The 19,826-nt window shown below is 35.8% G+C and overlaps 1 protein-coding gene across 4 annotated transcripts in view; it reads left to right on the top strand.

Moving 5' to 3' along the window:
* ATOSA (atos homolog A) overlaps window positions 1-18,776 on the top strand; it is a 98,475-nt gene extending 79,699 nt beyond the window's left edge. For 3 of the 4 annotated variants that reach the window (XM_014780731.2, XM_087427384.1, XM_087427378.1), the window contains 5 exons: window positions 2,794-2,902; window positions 8,077-8,235; window positions 12,940-13,008; window positions 15,295-15,494; window positions 18,203-18,776. In XM_014780731.2, coding sequence (XP_014636217.2) covers window positions 2,794-2,902; window positions 8,077-8,235; window positions 12,940-13,008; window positions 15,295-15,494; window positions 18,203-18,356 — 691 coding nt within the window. In that variant the 3' untranslated portion in view covers window positions 18,357-18,776. Of the gene's footprint in view, window positions 1-2,793; window positions 2,903-6,081; window positions 6,714-8,076; window positions 8,236-12,939; window positions 13,009-15,294; window positions 15,495-18,202 lie in introns of those variants that run through there. The other variant, XR_015550617.1, reaches the window with a different exon arrangement.
* The last annotated feature ends 1,050 nt before the right edge of the window (window positions 18,777-19,826 follow it).

Below are 19,826 nucleotides of genomic sequence, written 5' to 3'. Positions count from 1 at the left end.
TGTTCCATATTAATAAATAATATTCTCATTATACTTTAGTCGCATAATTTTGCCTTTGTAGTCTCGTCTTTAACTGAAAATGCAGGTTGATATAGAAGACTGCATTATTACATATTTTCAATAGATGTCACTATGTGATATGTTATAAATTCCACCTTGAAAACTTCTAGGATGTTATATTCTTTTTTTTTTTTAGTACTTTATTTTTTTTTATTGTGAAATTTTTGTTGTACATTATTGTTTATCAGTCACCATATAAATGCATCCCTCCACCCCTTGTGCCCACCCCCCACCCACCCCCTTAGCCCCTGGTAACCACCAAACAGTTCTATCTGTGTGTGTGTTGGTTTATCTTCCACATATGAGTGAAATCATGCCCTGTTTGTCTTTCTCTTTCTGGCCTATCTCACTTAACATAATACCCTCCAGGTCCATCCAGGTTGTTGCAAATGGGACGATTTTGTCTTTCTTTATGGCTGAGTGGTATTCCATTGTGTGTATATATATATATACCACATCTTCTTTATCCATTCATCAGTCGAGGGACACTTGGGTTGCTTCCATGCCTTGGCTGTAGTGAATAATGCTGCGATGAACATAGGGGTGCATAAGCCTCTTTGGATTGTTGATTTCAGGTTCGTTGGGTAGATACCCAGTAGTGGGATAGCTGGATCATAAGGTATTTCTATTTTTAACTTTTTGAGGAATCTCCATACTGTTTTCCATAGAGGCTGCACCAGTTTGCATTCGCACCAGCAGTAGATTAGGGTTCCCATTTCTTCACAGCCTCTCCAGCGTTTGTTGCTTTTTGTCTTGGTGATTATAGCCATTCTAACGGGTGTAAAGTGATATCTTAGTGTGGTTTTGATTTGCATTTCCCTGATGATTAGTGATGCTGAGCATCTTTCCATGTGCCTATTGGCCATCTGTATATCTTCTTTGGAGAAGTGTCTGTTCGTTTCCTCTGCCCATTTTTTGATTGGGTTGTTTGTTTGTTATTCAGTTGTGTGAGTTCTTTATATATTATGGAGATTAATCCCTTGTCAGATATACGGTTTGCAAATATTTTTTCCCATCTGGTGGGTTCCCTATTCATTTTGATCCTGGTTTCATTTGCCTTGTAGAAGCTCTTTAATCTGATGAAGTCCCACTTGTTTATTTTTTCTTTTGTTTCCCTTGTCTGAGTAGACATGGAATTCAAGAAGATCCCTTTATGGCTGATGGCAAGTAGAGTACTACCTATATTTTCCTCCAAGAGTGTTACAGTTTCAGGTCTCACCTTCAGGTCTTTGATCCATTTTGAGTTAATTTTTGTGTACAGCAAATGAAGGTGGTCTACTTTCATTCTTTTCAAGTGGCTGTCCAGTTTTCCCAACACCATTTATTGAAGAGACTTTTCTTTCTCCACTGTATGTCCTTAGCTCCTTTGTCAAAGATTAGCTGCCCATAGATATGAGGTTTTATTTCTGGACTTTCAATTCTGTTCCATTGATCTGTGTGTCTGTTTTTGTACCAGTACCATACTGTTTTAATTACTATCGCTTTGTAGTATGTTTTGAAGTCAGGGATTGTGATGCCTCCAGCCTTGTTGTTCTTTTTCAGGATTGCTTTAGCTATATGGGGTCTTTTGTTGCCCCATATGAATGTTAGTATTCTTTGTTCTATTTCTGTGAAGAATGTCCTTGGGATTCTGATTGGGATTGCATTGAATCTGTAGATTGCTTTAGGTAGTATGGACATTTTAACTATGTTTATTCTTCCAATCCAAGTGCCTGGAATATCTTTCCATTTCTTTATGTCATCATTGATTTCGCTCAATAATGTCTTATAGTTTTCATTGTATAGGTCTTTTGCTTCCTTGGTTAAATTTACTCCTAGATATTTTATTCTTTTTGTTGCAATTGTAAATGGGATTTTCTTCTTGAGTTCTCTTTCTGTTAGTTCGTTGTTGGTATATAGAAATGCAACTGATTTCTGTAAGTTGATTTTGTACCCTGCCACTTGGCTATAGTTGTTGATTATTTCTAATAGTTTTCCAATGGATTCTTTAAGGTTTTCTATATGTAAGATCATGTCATCTGCAAACAGTGAGAGTTTCACTTCTTTGTTGCCTATTTGGATTCCTTTTATTCCTTTTTCTTGCCTAATCGCTCTGGCCAGAACCTCCAGTACTGTGTTGAATAAGAGTGGCGAGAGTGAGCACCCTTGTCTTGTCCCTGTATTCAGAGGGATGGCTTTCAGTTTTTCCCCATTGAGTATGCTGTTGGCTGTGGGTTTGTCATATATGGCGTTTATTATGTTAAGGTACTTTCCTTCTATACCCATTTTGTTGAGAGTTTTTATCATAAATGATGTTGGATCTTGTCAAAAGCCTTCTCTGCATCTATTGAGATGATCATATGGTTTTTATTCCTCGTTTTGTTAATGTGGTGTATCACATTGATTGATTTGTGGATGTTGAACCATCCCTGTGTCCCTGGTATAAATCCCACTTGATCATAGTGTGTGATCTTTTTAATGTATTGCTGTATTCGGTTTGCCAATATTTTGTTGAGGATTTTTGCATAGGATGTTATATATATTCTTTATCAAATATTATAAGAAAGATTATAAAATCTAATCAGGAATTTTAAACTAGATATTTCATATCTTAAAATTTGGTTAGATTAAATTTTTACTATGGTAGTTTAAGTAAAATTAATCAGATTCTCCTAATTTAATTTTGTACGAAAGTAAATTAGAAAATGTGTGGTTAATGTGTCCACTTGCTGATTTGGTTTTTTTTTTGAATAGTCCTCGACCATGCTTAAACATTGAAGATGATCCAAATATTCATGAAAGACCATTTCTGAGTTCTAGTGCTCCACCTATAACGAGTCTTAGTCTGTTGGGAAATTTTGAGGTAATGTTCTTTGAAACTATTTTAAGAGTTGACGTTTCTTAACCTAGATTCAGTGTGTCATTTATGTCATTTGTGTGTGAAAGGGAAATAAATAAATGAATTGTATTTTTCCAAAACTTTGAAATCACCTTCTTTCTTTCCTTTCCTTTTCCTTTTCCTTTTTGTGAGAAGTGAAGTTGGGAGAACTGCTGGCAGTGACATCTTAGAATTGGGTAGCTGGTAGAGGAAAGAGAGGACTTAGGTAAAATCATGTTGGATCAAGGTATCCGTTACTCTAGCTGGAGGATTGACTTGACCACACCTTCTTACCTGGTAAAATTGGCTTTGGGACCCAGGAGTGATGATGGTGGGCTGATAGCAGCCCCTTCATGATCAAGGAGGTTGATTTTCAAAATCAAATGGTTCTTTGTACTACATTTGCAACTTCTCTGTAAAACTTAACTATTCTAAAATAAGAGGATTATTTTTAAAAAATCAAATGGTTAAGGGTCTCTGATACGTGTGCTACTTTATTTAATATGAATATTTCTACTTGGGATCGAGTATTATGAGTTTAGTTGTCTTTAATTAGAAAACAACCTTAAAGATGAACCTGGAAATGACATTTATAAAGTGATTTTAATTGGTGAGTTTTTTATGGAAAAATAATTTAATATTTGTATTTTTAATTATTGTTAAATAGCTTTACTGGAATTGTTGTGGTTTGATATATTAACAGTATGCTTTATTTAAAACAATATTTTAATTTTGAGGCTATCTTTCAAAATTTTAGTGGAAATAAAAAGAAAAGATATTTTATGGTAAGTTGATCTCTTTTCCATGTCAATTTCAAGGTATCAGTTCAGAGATGTTGAACTCTCTATTCTTCTTTGTCATCAATTTAAAATTGCATAAGGCCATTGTAAGGGTCAAGTGCTCTGCAACCTTTGTATTATAGGAAAATTTGTAAGGGGAAAAAGAGGCATCTGATATGTGAAAACCTTAGGAAAGGGAAGATGGTTAAAATATCACTACATTGTTCTTTTCACAGGATTCTGTTTGTGCAGATATGCATACATTTTCACATGACTCAAGTAGAAAAATACAGAGGAGTTCTGAGACTCTTCAACGCATAGATCCTCTTTAATTTATAATGAATTTGACGCTCTGTCCAGTAAATTACAGGAGACATTTATTCTACTTAGTGAATTTCACTCTCTATGGCAATTAAAAAATGGAGGAGAGGATAGACTTAAATTACTAAACTGACACATTGGTTTTGTTTCATGAAACAGAGCAAAGCCTTATCCTGTAATGTTGTTGAAGAGAATCATGATGCTTTGACATTATTTGTGGGGCTTTAGTGTAGAAACATTGACTCAGAGTACACTCAAGTAGAAGGCTGTCTAATGATTTCTGTGGCTAGTTATTAACTTTTTCTTGCCACCGTTTAGAGTTTCCTACTCCAAAAACCTTGTCCTCATCCGTTTGACTCATCTGTCCTGATTCTCTTCTTCCATCACTTCAGTCCAGCACAATACTGACAGCCATTAGAAATGGGTTATTTTTCCCACGTGAGGGAATCCCAGTGCTTTCTATCACTATAATATGTCTTGCATTTTCTAGAATTTTATGTATGTAGAGTCACCTCTAGTTTGAGGTCAATGGCTTCTTTCATTCACTGTCATTATTTTGAGATTATCCATGTTGTCCTGTATTTCAAGCGTTCACTCCTTTTTATTGCTGTTATATGGATATACCATAGTTTGTTTATTTATTCACCTGATTCTAGACATTTGGATCATTTCGGTTTTTGGCTATTACAAATAAAGCTGCTATGAATATTCATGTATGAGTTTTTGTGTGGATATAAGTTTTCATTTTGCTTTGGTAACTACCTAAGAATGGAGTGTCTGCATATGGTAAGTGCATGTTCAAGTTTTTAAGAATCTGCCAAACTGGTTTCCAAAGTAGTTATACCATTTTTAATTCCCACCAGCAGTGTGTGAGAGTTTTAGTTCCTCCACATGCTTGCCAATGCTTGCAGTGGTCAGTCTTTTAATGTTAGCCATTCCAGTAGGTGTATCGTACTGTGGTTTTAATTTGTATTTCTCTAATGACTAATACTGTTGAGCCTCTTTTATGTGCTTTCTCATTTAGCTTTGCTTTCTCAATTAAACACATACATTTTCCAAATATTTTCTCCAAGTCTGATGCTTAGATTTACACTTTTGTAACAGTGTCTCTTGAAGAGCAAAAGATTTTAGTTTTATTGACATCCAGTTGATTATTTTCTTTTAGGGATCTTGATTTTGATGTTGTTTCTAAAAAATCTTTGCCTAACCCAAGGTCTCTCAACCTTGGCACTATTGATATTTGAGCCAGATAATTCTTTGTTATGGAATCTATCTCATGCATTGTAGGGTGTTTAGCAGAATCTTTGGCCTCTACCCACTAGACTCTAGTAACACCACACCCTTAGTTGTAGCAACCGAAAATGTCTCAAAACATTGACATGTGTTCCGTGGTTGAGAACCACTGGCCTAACCCCACGTCACAAAATTTTCTTCTAGAAGTTTTATTGCTTTAGCTCTGAGATTTAGATTGTGATCTGTTTTGAGTTATTTTTATATAGATGGTATGAAGTGTGTGGTCAAGGTTCATTTTTATGAATATGAATGTCCAATTATTCTAGTCTCGATATTGGGTAATGTGAGTTCTCTAATGTGTTGTTCTTTCTCAAAATTGCTTTAACTATTCTAGTTCCTGTTCTTCATATAAATTTTAGAATTAGCTTGTCTATTTCTACAAAAGAGCCTGCTGAGATTTTGTTTGAAGTGCACTGATATAGATCAATTTGTGGAAAACTGACACCTTAAGAATATTAAATCTTTTGATACATGAACACAGTATATCTCTACATTTATTTAGCTATTCTTTGATTTCTTTCATCAGTGTTTTGTAGTTTCCAGCATACAGATCTTAGACATATTTTTGTAGGTTTATATTTAATTATTTCATGTTTTCTGGTGATACTGTAAATTATACTTAAAAAGTTTTGAATTCCCAATTCTTCATTGCTGTATATTTAAGTGATTTTACATATGTGTATATATGTGTGTGTATATATACATATATATAATCACCTATGACCTTGCTAAACTTGCTTATTAATTTTATTGATTTTTTTTTTTTTTTAGATTCTTTGGGATTTTTTACATAGCTGCCTATATCATCTACAAATAGAGACAGTTTTATTTCTTTGTAATCTGTATGCCTTTTGTTTCCTTTTCTTGTTGTTTTGCACTGAGTAGGGCCTAGCATGCATCTACTATGTGTCTTGCTGTGTGCTAGGAATACAAAGCTAAATGATTAAGTTTTTTGCCTTAGAGAAGTTTACTGTATAATATACAATATAAATCTACTGGAGAAGATGAACATGTAAATAATTTATAAAGGCAAGTAACTAGCACCATAATATAAGTTTCCTCAGTCCTCATATATCTACTCTCTCTGCTAAAGGAATTGGGGAAAGCTTTACTGAGGAACTGTCGCTTGAGCTTGGTTACAAAGGATGAGTAGAATTTTCCAAGTAAATTTGTGTAGGGAGTGGCAAGGGATTCTAGACAGAGGGAACTACATGTGCGAAGGCACACGTGCAAAAGTAGTAGAAGAGCATGGTTACGTTGGAAAGCATCAACTGGAACTGGAGCATGAGACTTCGTGTGCAAATGGGGAGAGATGAGGCAAGAAAGGTAGGGAGGGGCTTATATGCCATGCTATGAAGATTTGACTTCATCCTATAGACAGCAGGAAACAAAGTTTTTAACTGGTGAGTGATATAAGACATTTTTTTGAAAAAAGAAAACAACTCTCAGTAGTACAGAGGATACACTAGAGATGGAATGACTAATTAGAAGATGTGGCATTTGTTTGGAAGAAAGGTTGTGAGGATCTAAGTTAGTGATGGTGGAGCAGAGAGCCGAGGCCACGAGACTGAGAAGTCAAATCAACAGGCTATGGATAAGATTGATTGCAGGGCAGGAGGAGAATAAAGAAGACTGGTTGTAACATAGGTCTCTTGGTCTTAGCTTTTTGACCAGGGGACTTTACAATTGCTGGTGTCACTGTTTCACATTTAGAGTATACAGACCACTAGACTCATGAGGGCTTGCAGTGTTTCTTTTCAAAGAATATTGAATCAAAGAAATGCTACTCACGTTTCATGATATATGCATATCTGTGTTGATATATGTATATAAAAGAGAGCTTGCAAAAGGTTTAAAATGTTTTTCATACCTGGAAAGGTAAATACTAAATTGTTAAAAGTAGCTATCTCAGCAAGTGAGCTTGAGAGAAATAAATAAGGAGCTTCTCTCTACTGTTTGCATTTCTATACTTTTAAGTTTTTTTCTAATGTGCATTTACTGTTTTTGAAATGAAACTAAACAATAAAATGTCACATACAACAGTATATATATATATATTTTTTTTTGGTGAGGAAGATTAGCCCTGAGCTAACATCTGTTGCCAATCCTCCTCTTTTTGCTGAGGAAGAGTAGCCCTCGGCTAACATCCGTGCCCATCTTCCTCTACTTTATATGTGGGACGCCTGCCACAGCATGGCTTGATAAGCAGTGTGTAGGTCCGCGCCTGAGATCCAAACCTGCGAACCCCGGGCCGCCAAAGCGGAGCTTGCGAACATAACCACTATGCCACTGGGCCGGCCCCACAACAGTATTTTTTTAAGAAGCAATTATTTCTCAAAGTTAGAAATGCTTGGCTTTATCTTTTGATGGAACTTCTGTATATGACCTGTTAAGTTTTCAACTGCATCTCTGTGGCCAGCATCATGAATAGGCACTGTGAGGGATTAGAAAATCTCTGATGTTTACCTGCTCTCGTAGACCATATTTTTATTTACAGAGATAAGAATAACATAGTAAACAATTAGGTCTAACTAATGGTGAAGTTCAAGGAGAGTTCAGCATGGGTTGGAATAGTGAGAGGAGGCCAAACTTTATAGGATGGTGGGAGGGGTTGATTTCAGGTCAGATGGACATCTGAAATGAGGGCGTGGCAATGGTAGCAACCGCTTCTCTAGTGCCAGAAAGCATAGTAATGTATTTCTTTAAATAAAAAAAAAAAATGGATGTTTTAACTTTTTATTTCTTAAAAATTATTTTGTCTTCCAGGAATCTGTCTTGAACTATCGTTTAGATCCTCTCGGCGTTGTTGATGGTTTCACTGCTGAGGTAGGGGCGAGCGGTGTTTTCTGCCCCACACATTTGACTCTTCCAGTTGAAGTGTCATTCTACAGTGTTTCAGATGATAATGCTCCCTCTCCTTATATGGCAAGTATTTTTTAAATTCTCTTTTTCTGTTAAAGTCAACCAACTTAATAACAAATATCTTTAAAGAGATTTAGGACTCTGGATACAATGCTTGAAAATATAAAGCATTTTCTAAGAGAAAATTGAAGGCTGATTAGAGACTAGTATACCAAAAGGTTACCTTACAACTGTTTTCTGAGCTTGCTCTAACAGCAGATGTTCTTTTTTGCATTTGAGGATGGTGCTGAAAATTGACTTCTTTCTGTGATATTTGAAAAAATGATAAAAATTTGATTAGCGACACTGTAATTCCATATCTTGCTAAGTTCAGACAACTTCTCAAGTGCTTACTGTGCACTCTCGTCCCACAAGGGTCACCTTCATGTGTCATCCTCATCTCAGAAGAGTGTAGGTAAAGATTTGGTGACCCAAGGCTTCTGTGAGGCCCTTTCACCCCCTTTCTCCTGTTTGGTTTGTCTTTGGACCATTTTTTTTTCCAATCCCAGGGTTCTTTAGAATACTAGCTATTTCTCACTCCATGCTAATGTTTTAGTGGAGAGTAAGATAGCTAAGGGGAATTGGAGCACAGTTTTGAGCATTTTTTTTTCCAGTGGATTAAGGATAAAATAAACTTTCAACTGCAAAAATGATAGCAAGTTCTGGTGTGTGATTAGTATCTGCCCTTTTCCAAAAGGCAAAGAGGGAGAAGTGGCTAGCAATGCAAGTCTATAAAAACTTTACAGTGATGGTATCAAATATGGAGTCAGATCTGGGTGTTCACGTTAGGTCTTACTTTGAGAAATACAAATTGCTATAGGTATAGAAATACACAGCTTTGGTCTTGCTGGAATTTCCTAGCTTACCACTTGGCCCAGCTGCTTTCTCTCCTAATATCCCTTTCCCCCACTTTCTAGGTTTTCAAGGAAGTTAGTAACAATGTCTTTTGTTATTAATAAAAGTTATGAAAGGGAATTCTATGTAATTAAGAAACAACAGAGCTAGGGAGGTCATATTTTTTTAGGGACCTAAATATAGCCTATTCATTATTGGTCCAGTTTGCTCAAGGAAGGTTGTTTAGCCTTACTCCATTCTAAGGGTGAAAAGTTTAGTCAAGAGCCTGATCAATGTTTCATTCTTTGATAGAAAAAGCATAATGGTGTCTGCTCATTTATTTAAAGTTTTCTTTTCTCAATAATATGTATACTTGTGGATCATAATCATAAAGATGTACAACATTGGTTATTATCAAAAACAGAGGCCCACTCCTTCACAAACCAGCCCAGTTGTCACATAAATCACCTGTTATTCATTTACCATAAAAAGATGTATCCATTTTTCCAGTATAATTTTGAAAAAATAACTGCTGATTTTGGATAATTAATAAAATGGAAAGTACCACTGAGATAATTTCAATATCAGAATAAATGTATATCATACTGGAATGCTTAGAATATTAGAATATAGCTGTAAAGAAGCCCATTTTGCTTTACCAGGACAACAGGAAGCCTCATCAGTTTCACATATTCTACTGGCATGTAGTAATAGAGAATGGAAACATAAGATCTAAAATACTGTATAATCTGTCATTAGTGTAGAGTCCCCGATGTCCATTAGGATGGCTTAGAAACAAGATAAAAGAGTGAATTGGCTAAAAATCAGCTCAAATAAATATCTTTGAGTGAAATTCATGAGTAAGAGGTAATTTGAACTATGCTTTAAAAGAGCAAAATAGCATTAATCCTTGACTTTGGTTGACATCTAAAAAATGAAGGATTGAGAGATAAAGGATTTTGTCACTTTGTCTCTAGAAAGTACACGCAAATGATTACAGCTTTTAAATAGATATTGGAAAGAGGTTAAATCAGAATACTAAGTTGAGTTAGCCTATCTTTTAAGAATCTCTGACTTAACTTTTCTCTGATAATATTCTTCAATAAACTTTCCATTATGTAATTTTTTTTCTAAGTCAGTTTACTCATTAGGAATGGATTTCCTTTGCAGATGACCCAGTCCAAATATCACACCACAAATCTTTCCTACTGTACATTAATAAAATTAATCTTGTTCTTCAGGGAATCTTACTTATATTTTGGTAGTTTAGTCTGTTTTCAAAGGACTGATCATGTCTTGATAAAATAATACACATTATGGACCAGCAGAGCTGAGACACTGAATTTGTTACTCTAATTAATAATAACCTTGGGACCTCTTATCACAGATTATACAAATGACTCACAAAGGTAAAATTGTAGCACAGAAAATTGTGTCTTTGTGGTGTAGAAGTGGTATAGGACTTTTTATTGAATAATTCCTTAAAGATTATCTCAAAGCCATATAATCTCTCTCTCTAATTGGGAGTCAGTGGTAAAAATGTTCTCCAAGTGTTACATAATATGGCAACATTTCACTGTTGAGAAACTATTGCAGGGTTGGAAGCAAGCAGAAAGGTTTCAAGCAGGTGTGCCAGTGGCAAATTCATGGTAGACTTGCATTACTATCATATTAACAGAGCCATATATTATTTTCTTCTATTTGTAATGAACCAAATTAAGATAAACTTCTTTTAGTTTTACTAAGCTTTGCACTCTTTATTCCACAATAATTTGAGAAGGAGTTTTTGTGTATTATTTTGACACAATTTCATTTATTCTAACCTTTCTATTCCATCCTAAAATGCCAGAAGAAAATGTATTTTTCTTCTTTATATTAAATGCAGCAACTTTTTCTAGGTAGAAATATTAATATGTTGACCAACTAAAATGAAATTATTAAAATACTAATAATAAATTTAGTAATATTAATAACATTCCAAATAATTCCCAGCCCCTTTCTAAAATTCCTGATTTGCCAATGCCACTATTGGTCTTACATTGCTTAGAAACTGTCGTAAAGTGTTGCCTTAAACTTTAAAATTTTAAAAAAATCTATATTCTTTCTTTATAAATTCATTTAGTTACTATTATCATGTTCTAAAAACTATCAGAATTGTATGTATTAAAGGAAATCAGTACTCGCTTGGTAGTAGTTTTTGCCTCACCATTTTTCCTATATTTATTTAGGGGAGGGTGGGATGAAAAAACATTAATGTATTGCCTGTAGCAGTGTGATTATAAAGGTAGCTATTATTTAGATATAGTTTACTTTTTCTTTCTGGAACTAGGAAGAAGAGGGGCGTTATATACCATAGTGATCTTCATATAGAGCAGATTGTCAGAGAGAAATTGTTAAAGCTTCGTTGCTGTTTTGGATAGGGATGCAGTTAGTTAATATGCTGTTTTCATGCTTTAAATGACCAAGTGATAAATCAGATTTGTCAAGAACCATGTATCTCTTTCCAGTGCCCATTTCCATGAACATTTCCCCATAATAACATGTTAATTTAATAGTCTGATGTCACGTGCTGTTCCCATATCGGAGTCTGGTCCTCCCTTTTACCTTTGTCCACTCCTTTTACCTCCAACCCTGGTCTGTCTTTCAAACCCAACAGAGACGTTGACAGTCCTGTTTTATATTTACTTTTACATAAGGTTGACATGTTTTGGCATGTACAGCATAAAATGATGGGATATAAAATATGGAGCCTGCAATTACTCTACTTAAGTACTTTACTCAAAAGAAAACTATTAGCCCGGTTAAAACGAATCTGCCTTTGTTTCTTAAAGCTATCTAAAAATTAAGTATCACAATCACCACCTGTAGTCATTTGGTCATCCTGATTATTGAGAAACTTTCATGCATTCAATCTTAGCTTACCTGCCAAACTCATTTCCCGTTATTTGGGCTTCTGCAGTGATTAGAGTATCCTTCTCAGAAACTACTTTTATAGTACAGCAGTGCTTCTCAAACTTTAATGTCCATATGATATCATCTGGGGAATCTTGTTAAAATGCGGATTTCAATTGCTAGGTCTTGGGAGAAACCAGAAATTCTGCGTTTCTAACAAGTTCACAGGTGATGCTGATGATGTGGTCTGTCTCTAGTCAAAATCCATTTATATAACTTAACTCACTGACTAAAAACCAATAAATTGTTTTGCCTTTTCATTTCCTTCCTCCCATGTGATACAAGGGAATAATCCTATCATCTCCCTTTATTTCCTTTCCAGTTAAGGAACTTCTTACTTCTTTTTTGTGTGTGTGTGTGAGGAAGATCAGCCCTGAGCTAACATCCATGCTAATCCTCCTCTTTTTGCTGAGGAAGACCGGCTCTGAGCTAACATCTATTGCCAATCCTCCTCCTTTTTTCCCCCCAAAGCCCCAGTAGATAGTTGTATGCCATAGTTTCACATCCTTCTAGTTGCTGTACATGGGATGCGGCCTCAGCATGGCCGGAGAAGCCGTGCGTCGGTGCACGCCTGGATCCGAACCCGGGCCGCCAGTAGCGGAGTGTGCACACTTAACCGCTAAGCCACGGGGCCAGCCCGAGGAATTTCTTACTTCTATATCTTATATCTTAATAGAAATTTCAAGCAGAATGGCCATTGATATTATGTATTATTTATTGCAACGTCTCCAGGAAGAACAGCAAATTACTTCTTTACGGGTGGGACTGTCACTACTTCATACTCACAGAATGTTTCTCTATTAATCCAATAGAATTAATGAATGTTTTATCATACAAATAGAATTGTGAAATCTTAGTAATTACGTCATTTATTATTCTTATTTTAGTCTTTTATATATATATGCATCAGTTTGTACTCAATTTGTCTTCTTTTATTTCAAGGGTGTGATTACTTTAGAGTCCCTTGGTAAAAGGGGTTATCGAGTACCTCCTTCAGGAACAATACAAGTGGTATGTGTTTTATAGCCTACAATTGCAATAATCATTCTCTCACATACATATAGAACTTAGCCCTTTCTCCTGCTACTGCTGCTGCAACAACTTTGGTAAGTAACAGTGGGGCTGCAGCTTTGTTTGGAGTTTCCCTGCTTTGCCCCAGGAATGACCATTGGGGGACCTCCATAAAAGGAAAGCATTAATAAGCTAATCAAGGTGAATGTTTTAGCAAAATAGTATATGACAGTTTACATAACTTAAACAGAGCTATTTTCCATGTAATTAGAGCCTAGCATTACCAGTGCCTTCTATTTAATGTAATTAGCCAGATTTAGATTGACCTATTTAAAAGGAGACCCCAAATATTACTATTGCTTTGGCAGGAAACTTGGGAAACAAAATTATATTATCCCTAGTGTAATAATTTCTAAAATTAATCTAATGAGATAGTTATACAAATCAGAAACGTAGTCTGACAGACATCAGGGCAGAGAAGACATCTTCCCTTTTGGTCTAGGTATTGATCTAGTTTGGACTCAGGAGAACTCTTCTTGCCCAGAGCAGTCCTTCATCATCCTTGGTCTAGAGTTCTCAGAAGAGTAATTTGATATCAAGGCCAGTTTGTGACTGAGTTCATCTCCAAGTCACACCCAGGATAATCCTGCGAGCCCAGAAGTCTATTACAGAGTTGGCTCTTGCAGACTGAAAAGAGTCTAGCTGATATTTGTCAATTATACCTCAATAAAACTGAAATTAAAAAAAAAAAATCTGAGTTCCTCACACTCAGTATCTAGTCTAATTCAACAAGCCCTTTTATGACCTTTAGCCTCCACGTGATCAATGCTTGGCCAGACCACTTTGACTCATCACCATTGTTCCAGTACAGCAAGGAGTCTATACATTTGTTTATTTCATATCGCACAGGAATGAACCGTAGTACTATGCAATATGTATGTGTGTGTCTGTTGCAATATATACATATGTATAAATTTTACTGAGGAAAAATCACTACATATTAAAGTATGAGTTTTATGTTAAATGGATTTCTTGAACTAAAAGAGTGATAATCTACTCTCTTGCCTCTGGCTGTGTAGCTCATGAGTAAGTGTGGGTCACTGGAAAGCTAGCTATCAGTTGTCATAATAATGAGTCATAAACCCAGAGGCAGCACATTCACTTCTTGTTTGAGGACTGCCAACTTTAATGGTTAATTTTAAATCTGAAATTTGGGTATATCTTTCATTCCTTATATAGTTTAATTATGTATAAACATGGTTTGAACTCCTGGCTTGCTAGTTGTTGTGGTTGTTGACTGTATTATCCTTAATCTTAAGACTCACTAGATTTCAAAAATTGGATCATAATATTGATATATTTCTCATTTTGATTCAGTGAGTGATGTCCAGTGCCACGGATGAGCTTCTGAAAGCACGGGCACCAAGTTACCTATTGATGTGTTGGTAATTTGGTTAAAGTCAGATCAGCAGCTTGGGATTTTGTTTAAAAATTAATACTTTTAAAAGTAATATTCCTTCGATTATTCATAGCCAAGTATCAATTGAATTTAATTTAGTCTTCACTAAGGATACATATTTTGGGGTATTATGATATTGATGATGATAAAAAAAAAGTCTAGTGTCACTGCAGTATTTGAATGAATCCAAGTGTGAGAACATGAGATATTATTTAGCCCTCTTTGTAACTAATAATAATGAACTTTATTTTCTAAACTTGGAAAATTTTCCAAGTAGGAAAAGATTGCTTTTTTGAGAACATATTTTTAATTTTACAATAACCATATGTACCTAAAACACCAAAAAGTCTAGCTTTTATTTTTGAAATTCAAAAATTCATTCATCATTAAAATTGAGGAAAATTAAAATTCTATTTTGAGAACTTGGCAATTGATACACTTTAATGAAGATAATGTTTGAAATAATTGAACTGAATGTTTTAACACAGTGAGAGTGTATTTTGCTTAATGTAGTGGAAATATTTCTTAAAATCTGAACAAGGAGTAAAAGTTATGTATTGTCTATTATTAATATGAAATTTGTGAGTAGAGATTTTGATCTGTTACAGGATTGTTGTGAAATAAAAAATTAAATTGAACTGTTTTTAAAAATATTGAATATTATTCCATAAAATTCTGAAATTTTATTAACTTTAGTCCCCAAACTGACTTACATCCACTGGGATTACCTTATTATTAGAAAACCTATTTTAATATTGGCACAATCATTTTGAGTCAAATCAACAAATCACTGTTTTTAAAGAATCATTTCTGTATTGTTTCTTCAGACCTTATTTAATCCTAATAAGACTGTGGTGAAGATGTTTGTTGTGATATATGACTTACGAGATATGCCAGCCAATCATCAGACATTCCTACGACAAAGAACTTTTTCTGTACCTGTTAAGCAAGAAATGAAGAGAAGTGTTAATAAGGAGAACATCCGACATACAGAAGAACGGTTATTACGCTACCTCATACATCTGAGGTAATGTTTCAAATGAATATGAAAATATATTACTTTAGAAGAACAATTCTAAAATTTTTAGTTTATTTTAAAAAACTGTCACTCTAACTAGACCAGTGCCCCTTGGACTTTGCTTATCCTGGAAACCCTTGATGATATGCCAAGATGCAGAAAACACATGACATATCTTCCTGTGGTCATTATTACTTGAATTAGGGGAGTTTTCATTTATAGCTGTGTAATGTAAAATATTGTATATCAAAACAAATGCTGATATATCTGGGGTAGTGAAACACATTTTCTAAACCAATGCTGTCCAATAGAATTGTAATATGAGCCATATATGTAGTTCTGTATTTTCTAGTAGCCACATAAAAAAGTAATAAGAAACAGGAAAGGTTAATATATTTTATTTAACCCAACATATACAAATGTTATAACTTGAATATATAATCAATATGAAAGTTATTAATGAGACATTTGACATTCTTTTCTTGTACTAAGTCCTTGAATTCAAGTATGTATTTTACACTAACAGCACAACTCAATTTGAACTAGCCACATTTCAGGTTCTCAGTAGCCACATGTGGCTAGTGGCTGCTGTATCGGACAGGGAAGTTCATTCATTCATTCAACAAATATTTATGTGTCAGGCATGCTTCTAGGCACTAGGGAAACAGCAGTGACAAAAATCTCTTTTCTTGTAGAGCTTAGTCTAGTGATTCCATCAGAAATATCTTTTCCTCTTTTACTACCCAGCTCACAGCTCTAGGTTGTGAGAAATCATTTGTTTGCCCTTGAGGTCCAAGTTGCCAGCATCCTAGAGTAAGGTTTTCAGCCCTGAAACCCTAGCGTAGTTCTCAGGATCAATAAGCAAGTCAATTGGTGAAGAGAGAGCTCAATACCCTTTTATCTGTAACTCTGTTCCTAATAATTTTCTGGTGCCTTTTACAGCGAGTCCTCAATCACATCAGTGACACTAGTTCATCTTAGCCTAACTCATTACTCCAGGGAGCCCTCTTCATCAGTAGGAGGCACCTTTCGTCCAGGGCCCAGGCAGAGGACCTCTTTAATTGGTTACTGATGGTGACCACCAGCTATCTTTCCGTAGATCTGGAGTGAATGAGTGAGCTGTACACTCAAGTCCCATCCTTGAAAGTCTGTTAAGTTAATTAGTTCCCCCCATAGCACTGCCTAATTGATGCTCTTATCTTGGGATTTTCTGCCTTGGTGTTCTGCATCCTAAGGACGTGTTGAACCAGCACAATGTATTTAAACCCAACTTAACACTGACTGATATGAGCCTCGTGGGAAAGTTATGCAGATTGTGGGAATGAAAAATCTACCAAAAACAGACTTGGAAGACTTTTAAAAAGAGAAATGGTATGAAATATCAGACTATAAGAATAGCTCCCAGCCGAGCCTAGGAAAAGATTCAACTCTCTCTAAACTTCCATTTGGCACCATTCCTCTTGAAGTTTAACAACCCTTAACCAGGTGTAACCAAGATTCACCAAAGTAAAAAATCAACTACCACAGCTTTTATAATTCTCATATAATGATTAATACTTTAAGTGCTGTAAAGAAACCTCTTTGGGAGTTATGGTAGACTTCCCAAAGCTCACCATGTTCTCCTTCAGATTGAGAAGGTGAAAAACTTCAGCAAGAACAAGAGTGAGCTGGTCAGAGGTCTGCTTTAATATATGCAACTGACCATCAGAACTTTCGGCTAATTTAGGAATAAAATCCACAAACCCAGAGAGTATTTCTTCTACGCTAAGGGAACAAAAGAGAAATTAGCACTAACAGGTATGTTTGGCTATATGCCAGATAAATTTATATGGTTAGAGAATCCAGCCCCTTATTATGCTATAGGTATTAGCAGGAGATAGAAACAGTTCCATATACAGTTTTGATAACTATTTGCATTTCACTGCTAACTTTTCTCTTGATTTTAAATGATGATAGGCTTTATTTAGCTAGCAACTACTGATAGCAGTCCTTTCTCCTCCTGTGATTATTCTCAAAACTTGATTATTTTCTATGGTGACTTTTCAAATGTGGAATCCATTTTAATCTACTCAAAATTATGGGAGGGCAAGTTGTGTGAAATGGGTCAGTCTGTGTGGCTGGAAGATGCTAGGGCTGCAAAGCCCAAATGTAGTATAATTGGCTGACGTGAACTAAAACGTGACACTGTAGATGAGGAAAGGTGCACGTGCTGTGGTGTCAGGGATGAAAAGTAGGATTGCATGTGAAACCCAGATTTACAGGAAGAAGCATCTCTGGCATTGTAAGAGGGAAGGGAATATGGAGTGTTTAGGGAACAGTAAGGCAGAGGCACTTAAACAGAAGCACATGCTTTGGCAATGTATGACTTTAAATATCTTGTTAATGAGTTACTGTTAATAATGTAGCAATATTAATTCTCCTGCTTTCATAATTTAATTACTCTAGTTTGTTTGTTTTAAAGACTTGGTCCCGGGCCAGCCCCGTGGCTTGGTGGTTAAGTGAGCGCGCTCCACTGCTGGCGACCCGAGTTCGGATCCCGGGCTCCCACCGGCGCGCTGCTTCTCCGGCCATGCTGAGGCCGCGTCCCACGTACAGCAACTAGAAGGATGTGCAGCTATGACACACAACTATCTACTGGGGCTTTGGGGGGAAAAAATAAATAAATAAAATCTTTAAAGACTTGGTCCCTGAAATGATGCATCTTTTTGTTTGTTTAGGTTCCAGAGTTCTAAATCTGGAAAGATCTACCTCCATAGAGATGTACGGCTCCTGTTCTCTAGAAAGTCAATGGAAGTTGATAGCGGTGCTGCATATGAACTCAAATCGTACACTGAATCGCCAACAAACCCTCAGTTTTCACCAAGATGTTGATAAGGAGTGACAATTTAAAGTATTTGCTCAGTACCCAAGTTTGAAAGTAAAAATTAGCATAGAACGGAGTGTACCAAATTAACAACCAGGAGAGTGGATCCTCTCCTGTTATCCTGGACCAGTTTTTATTAAAGGATTCCTGGAATGAGATCCACATATTCCACGTAGACTGGAAACACTCATGTCCTAATCCTTTTTGTACTGTTGAAACCACTTCATTGGACATGTTGCAATAGCAAACCCCTCCAGTTAGATTAGTGTTTACACATTTTATTTCTGTTATTTAATATTTAATGTTTTCCTTAATACTCAAGTGATGTTTGTCTCTAGTGTTCTAATGTAGCACAAATCCTATGTAAAATCATACTATGTATTTTTGACATTAATGTTGAAATCTGAAATATATGCACAAGTCTTTAATTTTGTGTGGTGTTTTAAGTACTATTCATTTAAGTTATTGAAAATGAGAATGAAATGTTGAGCTTCTTTAAGATTAATGCACTATGCAAGCATGTGTACTTTTTATATTTCCCGAGTTTAGTTTTTACAACACCCCCTCTAGGTTGCTGTCTCACATAGTTGTCCTTTAACAGGCTGTATCGGCAGTGCAATGCAGACTAGGCTGCTTCACATTCCCTTGGCAAGTTCAGATCATCATGCCCATCCGTATTCCTTCTAGAATCCCTTATCCCCAAAACAGTTCTATTTTTCCTTAATCACTACTACAGAGGCTTTACATTAAATTGCTGTCCCATGCTAGACAACTTTTGCAAATTGTTAAAAGAATATGTAATTTGAAAACAAATTAGTATTTATATTGTAAATATATGCAAAAAAACTAAGAAACGTGTATTTGGCTTTTATTTTTAGATGAGACATTTATGTGATTGAGTGACTTTCTGGTAGCCATCAGGCAGTTTCCATTCTAGCTTTACACTTGCCAAGAGGAGGGGGAAGATGTCTTGAGCCTTGTCCCAATTGATCACTTTCTTGTTCAAGGTCACAATGGAAGGCATTTGGCAACTGGGAAAAGCACTGAGCAAGGGAACTTGACTGAGTGCATCAAAAGCCTTCCCTTCAACCCCCTTGGAAAGAAGAATGGTTTTAGATGTTTGTGCAGGGACAGTGGGCAACAGGAGGTCAGATAACAAGGCACAAATACTGAGAATACTGGGACAAAGCTGTGAGTGCAGGTAGAAATTCATACCACTCAAGTAGGCCAGGCCTAGGAGACCTGGGCATCTAGAACCAGGTGAGCAGTCTGGAATTTGGGAGAGGAGGTCTTTAATCTGGGACGCAGCTAATGGATAAACTATTCAAGAGAATCTAGATGGGTGACGAAGTGTGTGACCGCAGGCTGTGGGGTGGCCAGCAAGAAGCCTCTTATAAATTTCTTTTAAAATACCAGCTAAAAGAGAAAAGCCTATTTATATTTCATAAAACTAAAGAAACAAAAGGTTTTCAGTGGCA

Source organism: Ceratotherium simum, chromosome 3, assembly GCF_057802395.1.
Source record: "Ceratotherium simum simum isolate JZ-2026a chromosome 3, ASM5780239v1, whole genome shotgun sequence".
Classification (NCBI taxonomy): domain Eukaryota; kingdom Metazoa; phylum Chordata; class Mammalia; order Perissodactyla; family Rhinocerotidae; genus Ceratotherium; species Ceratotherium simum.
This window is presented reverse-complemented; position numbering and strand designations above follow the sequence as displayed.